Consider the following 7,066-nt stretch of genomic DNA (forward strand, 5'->3'; position numbering starts at 1 on the left):
TCATAGAGCAACCATAAAAGGAGTTACTGGAATAATACCAGGAGTACCTGGGCATGACTGGAAGCATACTGTGTTATTGGGAGCAACTGGGAGTATGCTGGGAACAAATGGCATCATACTGAGTGTGACTGGGCTCATACTGGAATCTTACTGGGAAGGACTGGAGCCATAGTGGGAATAATCATACTGGAGGTGACTGGAACCATACTAGGGGTGAGTGTGAACCCCTGGGACCATGCTGGGATCACAGTGGTATCATCCTGGAAGTGACTGAGACTATAGTGGGAGTTACTGGGACCATACTGGGGGTGACTGGGAACCATAGGGCCCATTCTGGGAGGGACCTTGGGCGCTCTCTGGGTGGAACTGGGCGAACTGGCTGAGCTGGGGCTCAGGGTTGTTCTCCCCCAGGACCATCTTGGGTCTCACTGCTGCCCCCAGCCCCATAGTGCTGGGGATCACGGGAGAGACAGGGGACATGAAACAGACAGGGAACATGGGCTGGCTGAGAGCCACTGCTCTCCAGAAGTTTGGGCTGTTGTGCATGGGCTGTTGCCCTTGGTGTTCCAGAAAAGGCAAAATGACAAGCAAAAATAATCCTAATCAAACTCCTTTCCTCCACCCCTCCCTCCTTCCCAGGCTTCACTTTATCCCCAACTCCGACCCTCCTCCCCACCACTGGTGCAGGGAGAATGGGAGGGAGGTTATGGTCACTTCATATTGCTGCTTCCCCAAAAGGGAGAGGAGTCCTTGCCCTGCTCCAGGGTGGGATTCTTTCTAAGGGGTCAGTCCTCCATAGACTTCTCCCATGCAACTCCTTCGCCATTTGCCTCTTTATCTCCTGCTCCAGAGTGAAGGTTTTTGTTTGGTTTTTTTTTGCACAATTATTGGTTTTCACTTAAGCAAATGGACTTATCTCAACTGACAGAGTTTCAGCAAACAGACTCATCCCAATCTGTGAGTTGTTTTCCAGCTAAAATTTAAACAAATACAAACAATGAGGACTCAGTACCACATTGTGTGGGGTTAACAGCAGCTGGTAGTGGATGTCTGCGAAGAGGGAGGTTTCAGGTGAAATTCAGGATTTCTGGATCCTTCTGACCTTCACTGGGGTGTCTCTGCAGGTGGCTGCAGATGGAGAATTTCATCTCAGAGCACCTGTCGCTGCTGATCCTGTGGGAGTTCGTGTAGGCACAGTGGCCATTGCCCTGGATGTCAAACCTGGATCAACAGCAAAGTTAGAGCTCATGGGACACAGCTGGGATGGGAGGGATTCCCACTTCCAGGGAGATTAACAGTGCTGCAGGAGCAGGGACCAACCTCCCCAGCAAAATCCCCATGCAGAGCCAAAACCTTCCATTCCTCAATTTTCATGTTCTTTGTCCCAGGGGATTCATCCAGGGATGCACCCAAGCTCCCATCAGCATCTGCATCCCACCAGTCCATGGTGTCTGAATGCTTTGGCACAACTAGGGAAAGCAGTGTTTGATTGCTCCCACCTCACCAGATCTATATCTACTTGTGCCTCCTGCATCCAGCCCCAGCCTTGGCTCAGCCCAGGCCATAGTTTTGTCCTCCAGAAGATGGGACGTACAGGGCATTGAAGAGGGAACCATTGAGCCATTTCCAAGGTCCAGAACCTTCCCTCCAGAGACCAACCCAGTACTCCATGAAGTTCCCATAGCGCAGGAGGAAATGCTGGAGGGAGGGAAAGCAAAGATTACAGGTAACTCCATGCCATTCTCTTCAGGCAATTTCCTGCAATTTTCAAATGTGCTCCACAAAGCCTGTTCCATACCACCTCCTCAGGGGTTTCTCTTACCAGCTCCTCCTTGGTATCGATGGTGGCCAGGTGGGCTTGGCGGGAGAGGCAGGAGTGCTGACTCCCTTCCCAGTCCACTTCCTCCTCCAGGAAGTAAAAGCACTTGCTCCCAAAGCCGATCCCACTCTCCAGGCAGTTGGGAGTTGGCAGAGTGGGAGCAGTGCAGGGTGGGTGTTTCTTAGCTGAAAATAAGCACAACATGCCCAAGTGACTCATGCTGGGGGGTTTCTCCAGGGAGACTTTTGGGTGGTTTCTGCACCCTCAACCACTCACCCGCCAGCACGATGATGGCGACTGTGAGAAGCAGCATCACGGCGAGCACGGTGACCGCAACGGTCACCTTTCTGTCTCTGGTGCACCTGAGGCTGAAATCTTGGGACAAACCACGTGGGAAAGGCATGAAGAGCACCCCACGTTCTCCCACCTTTCACATTTCCCTTCTGGGTGCCTTCAACAACTTCCAACACAGCCCCAAAACACACTGGAGGCTCCCAGAGGTACACAAGCTCTGTCCAGGGGGCATCCCAGTGCTGTCATTTGCTTCCAAGAATTACTGAGGCTGTGCAACCGCCTTGCATCACCTCTGTGCCCCCTCCACCATGGAATGGGCACCATCCCCCAGACCCTCAGCTTGCACTTTGACATTTCTTACTCCCCCTCCCCCAGCCCCTTTGACCATTTTAGTTTCCTCCAACACACTGAGCCATATCCTGAAACATCCCCACAAACAAACTGGGGCTTACTGGTCCTTTCCTCTGGTCTCTGCTGCAGCAGCTCCATCACAGCAGCAGAGTCTCCACCTGTGCAAACAAAGTGAATTCCAACTCACACTGAGAAGTGGGCAGTGGGAAAGGCCTGATTTGGGATATTTTCCTCCTAGGACAGTCAGGCACCATTGTTCCTTTTCGACAGAAAGGAAAACACAATTTCCGCTTTCAAAAAACCAGGACTTGCTTGGATTTTCAACTCTGCTTCAACCTCAACCAACCCTGGAAAGGTGTTGTCTCAAGGACTTGCACAAGCCCAGAAGGGTTTTCAGCCCCAGCCCCCACTCCAGGTCACCCAGGACACCCCAGAAGGTGCTGGATGGCCTCATTTGAGCCAACCCTGATTCCCCACCCTGCACAGGCCAGTTCGTGAAGCTCCTGGGGCAGGGGATGATGCCTCTGTACCTTCTTCATAAGGGGCTTCTGCCATTCCCAGGGCCACAGAGGGGACCAGGGGCACCCTCCAGGGACACAAGTGTCCCTCAGCTCCTCCTGCCACGAGGTAATCTTGGACAGCACACCAAGATCACAGGGCCCAAACAGGTCCTGCTCCCTTCTGGGGATTTAGCAGGATGCTCCAGTGCTCCTAAAATAAAAACACAAAAAGCTGATAATCCTCCCAACCTCTCGGGTAGTCACAGCTCTCCTGAGCAAAGCAAAGCTGGTCCCACAGGAACAATTTGCTGAATATTTATAAGGGAAAAAAACCCCAGCAAAACAGAACAAGGGTTGCCTGACACAGACTGGAAATACCTGTGGATGCTGTTGTCAAGTCACTGGCAGCTTCAAAGTGTTTCTATGTTTATTACAACTATATAAATCCCTCACATCAATGTCCAGCAGACGTTTTTGTCATCACTGTATATAAAATTATTACCAGCCTCTGCACCTGGTACTTCCCCCAGGTAAATATTTTCCATATGAGAACCATCTGCCTGTGTCTGCAAAGGTAAGACTCAAAAGGATGGTTATTTCCCCTCCAAATGCTTGAATTTTTGGTTTAATTGATGTGGTGTTTTGTCACTGTCCCCAACCCCCCACCTCCTCCTGCTGCAGCTTGGGGCATTTTGGGGTGAAAAACTGGTGGGGGGGGGGAAGAGGTAGGAAAAGGGGATGAAGGGATGAAGGGACAGAAATTTCTCTCCCTCTTTTCCTCTCATTTCCTTTTCTCAGCTTTTCCTCTCATTTCCTTTCTCCCAGATGTCTTGACTCCCACCCACTCACACACCTGTTTAGGATCAAAGCAGCTGCTTCAGGAAATTCTGCAGTGAGGAGGCACCAGCTCACAAACCCTCTCCCAGGGGCACCTCTGGCCCCTTCACCCACAGGCCACAAGTGCCATGGATGATTTAGGGGTGATGAAACCTACCAAACCTCCCCATACAGAGACATTTCCCACTCCTAGGCACAGCCTCTGCTCCAGGTAAAGGCTCCAACTCCCCTCCAGAACAAGAGTTTAAATAAATAATCTCTGGGCTTGGAAGCAGAAGAATGATGCAGGTTTTTCCTCTCCTCCCTCACACCTGCAAAGGGGCAAGAGGGAACAGAGCTGGGGAGGGCAGAAGTATGCTGGGGCCAGGGGGTCTCTCCCCTGCAGCTGTGAAGGGACGCACCTGTGTCTGCTCAGGGTGGCTTTGCTCACCTGAGGTTACATCAAGGGGTCTGAGGGCTCCAAATACTAACCCACCACAAAGACACTGCTGCAAGAGCTAGAAGGGGCTAAAAGGGGAAAAAAAACCCCAAAAATCACTGAATAGCACTTACAAGGCAGCAAAAACTAGAATTCACCTAAAAACCACATCCAGACACTCAAAACAACCCCATGGTGGCAAAAGCTTCAATAAAACCATCTGAAAAGTAATGAGTTCTGGGACTTATTCCCATCTCTTTAATTTGCTACATTTGGTTTATCAGTTAACTTGCTACATTTATTTCAATTCCCCCCAAAGTTGAGGCCATGATCTGGATGCTCAGCTCCATCCCATCCCTGGCACCTTTCCAGCCTGTGCCAACTCAACCAGCCCCAGATTTTACAGAGAGAAGCTGCTTTTCCAGAATTCACCCTCACAGCCAAGCTCACGGACACTGAACCAAATCCCTCGTGCTGTGTAAATATGAGCTCATGGAGACTGGAAACAGATTCCTGAGGCTGTGAATGAGGGCAAAGACTTCACAGCCACAGTCAGAGCACTTGGCTGTGCTCCAGCAGTTTGGGTTGTTGTGCCCAGTGTGTTGCCCTACAGCTCCCAGGAAAGGTAAAGGGGTGGAGAATACCCTCCAGAACCTCTTGTTTGTTTTAAGATTTATGTTTAACATTCACATGCTACATGTGCCACATGCAATGGTTTGAGCCTGGCCGGGTGCCTGGTTGCCATGAAGGCTGCTCCAGCAGTGCCCTCCTGCCCTAGAGAGGGCAGAGAACCCCCAAGGAAAAGTTTGTGCTCGGATCAGGGCAGGCAGAGGACACTCCCCTGGTGCTGCCATGGACACCACAGACCCATCTTGGGGAAATGATCTGAATTTATGTCCAGTCAAATCACAACAAGAGAATGAGAAATAAAACAAATCCTAGTAAAACTCATTTCCCCCTCCCCTCCCTCCCTCCTTCCCAGGCTTCATATTATCCCCCATTTCCTCCCAGTGGCACAAGAGAACCAGATGGGGATAATGGTCACTTCATGCTGCTCCATATCCTCCTGGATCAATCCGAAAAACTCTTCCCAGGTGCCCCCCCAGCTGGTCTCCCTCCTTCGGAGTTCTGGGGTCCCCATGGATCCTGCTGATCTCTCCTCTTTTGGAGACCTGCTTAAGGATGCTGGGACGGCCAGGGTTTCCTTTTTCTTTGATTCTGCTTCAGGTCCCAGGTCATCCCAGGGTCGCCCTCTTCAGGCTCACCTCATTCCAGGCACTTGAGGCTCCTCTCTCTCCCTGCTACCCCTTCAGGGTCGGGCGTCCTGGCCCTCCCTCATCTCTCAGTTCCTCCAGCCCTCCAGGCTGCTGGTGGTCCTCCAACTCCGGTATCACCCCTCTCCACTCCACACTCCGGGGATTCCATGTTACACTCCCCTGGCTCTCCCGGGGATTCCCAGAGCTGATGTCCTGCCCCGCCAGTACTGAGCGGTCGCTACATGGACGCCCCCTGCAATGTCCCCACAAGGGGCATTCGAGGCTCATGTCTGGAGTTGTGCAAGTTCCAACCACACCCCCAATCCCTCCAAGAAAACCTCTCAGGGAACTGCAAAGATATTTGTGGCTAGATTCTAGAATTGCAAGCTCAAAACACCCCTCCAAAAACATTCCTGCCAGAGTCCCCCAGTATATTTGGGGCAAACTCCCCCTCCCCAGTCACCTGAGGGATGTAGGGAGTGCAATGCTCTTGGGGCCGCGAGGGCTGTGGACACAGCGAGCAGTATTCCTTCTGCTTCTCCTGCTGCTCCTTTTCATGCTCCTCCTCTTCCTGCTCCTCCTCCTCCTCTCTCTCTCCTCTTCCTCCCCGTTCTTTCTCATCCCCTCTGCCGCAGCACTGGCTGATGGCTGGGGGGAACCCCATCAGGAATAGACGCAGGGGACAATCCTGTTAGTGTAGATCTGCCCCCTCACTCCCCACCCAGAGCCCCAGGGATTCACTCCAGGGCTTAAGTGCTGGGCGATAAAGGTGGACACCCATGGGACTGCCCTTCTTCCATTCCAGCTTCACCTTTTCCCTCCCTCTTTACCTCCTTTTTCCACCGTTCCCCCCAATCCACAGACCTCTCCCAAGTCAATTTGTGTGTCCCATCCCCCTCCTGCTCTGTTTGGGGATCCCAGCTCCCTCCTTTCTTCCCTTTCCCATCATCCCCCCAGTTCTCAACCTGCCGCCCCCATGCTTGGTTTTGGGAGTCCCAGCCCCATCCTATTCATTTTGGGCATCCCACCTCCCCTTTCACTCAGCTGGGAGCCCCAAACTCTCTTCCCCCCTCCCTCCCCCGCCCATGCCCCTTCTCACCCCACGGATGGTCAGGTTCCCAGCACCACCACTGCCGCCAATACGGCACCCAGCTCCCCTACGTGCCCCATCCCAGTGCCGGGCAGGTGCTGACACCCCAAAGCAGCTGGGCTGTGCTGGGGAGTGGTCGTGATAAATAACGTAGAGAATAGAAATTCTTAGTTCCCCTAAAGTTGTGGAATAGAGCTTAAAGACTAACTAGCAAATAAGATAAAAGAATGTTAGAGTATTTACACAGGATGATAAACATAAGTGGGCATCCCACCTCCCCTTTCACTCAGCTGGGAGCCCCAAACTCTCTTCCCCCCTCCCTCCCCCGCCCATGCCCCTTCTCACCCCACGGATGGTCAGGTTCCCAGCACCACCACTGCCGCCAATACGGCACCCAGCTCCCCTACGTGCCCCATCCCAGTGCCGGGCAGGTGCTGACACCCCAAAGCAGCTGGGCTGTGCTGTGGAGTGGTCGTGATAAATAACGTAGAGAATAGAAAT

At 52.5% G+C, this 7,066-nt stretch overlaps 1 protein-coding gene across 3 annotated transcripts; it reads right to left on the reverse strand.

Annotated features, from left to right (window-relative positions):
- Nucleotides 1-958: 958 nt before the first annotated feature.
- On the reverse strand, nucleotides 959-6,795 carry LOC136303996 (C-type lectin domain family 2 member B-like). 3 transcript variants are annotated; one of them, XM_066207651.1, is made up of 8 exons: nucleotides 6,575-6,795; nucleotides 5,939-6,123; nucleotides 2,995-3,175; nucleotides 2,566-2,622; nucleotides 2,096-2,194; nucleotides 1,823-2,004; nucleotides 1,595-1,698; nucleotides 959-1,221 (listed from the first exon to the last, which is right to left on the reverse strand). In XM_066207651.1, the coding sequence occupies exons 3-8, from the start codon at nucleotides 3,017-3,019 to the stop codon at nucleotides 1,068-1,070; spliced, it is 621 nt and encodes a 206-aa protein (XP_066063748.1). In that variant the 5' UTR covers nucleotides 3,020-3,175; nucleotides 5,939-6,123; nucleotides 6,575-6,795; the 3' UTR covers nucleotides 959-1,067. The 3 variants fall into 3 exon arrangements, with proteins under 3 accessions (XP_066063748.1, XP_066063749.1, XP_066063747.1); XM_066207652.1 differs by lacking the exons at nucleotides 5,939-6,123; nucleotides 6,575-6,795 and adding exons at nucleotides 3,959-4,112; nucleotides 4,232-4,246; XM_066207650.1 differs by lacking the exon at nucleotides 6,575-6,795 and having other exon boundaries at nucleotides 5,939-6,514.
- Nucleotides 6,796-7,066: the final 271 nt, after the last annotated feature.

The sequence above is a fragment of the Chamaea fasciata genome, unplaced genomic scaffold, assembly GCF_029207755.1.
Source record: "Chamaea fasciata isolate MVZ Bird 193981 ecotype frontalis unplaced genomic scaffold, bChaFas1.0.hap1 SCAF_46, whole genome shotgun sequence".
Taxonomy (NCBI): Eukaryota; Metazoa; Chordata; class Aves; order Passeriformes; family Sylviidae; genus Chamaea; species Chamaea fasciata.

What these genes read in the sequence shown, in the direction of transcription:
- LOC136303996 (XM_066207651.1), bottom strand. Translation starts at nt 3,019, where the DNA reads ATGGCAGAAGCCCCTTATGAAGAAG. An exon ending in GAGACCAGAGGAAAGGACCA is followed by an intron (nt 2,195 to 2,565) that starts GTAAGCCCCAGT and finishes GTTTGTCCCAAG; the next exon opens with ATTTCAGCCTCAGGTGCACC. An exon ending in CGCCATCATCGTGCTGGCGG is followed by an intron (nt 2,005 to 2,095) that starts GTGAGTGGTTGA and finishes GCTTATTTTCAG; the next exon opens with CTAAGAAACACCCACCCTGC.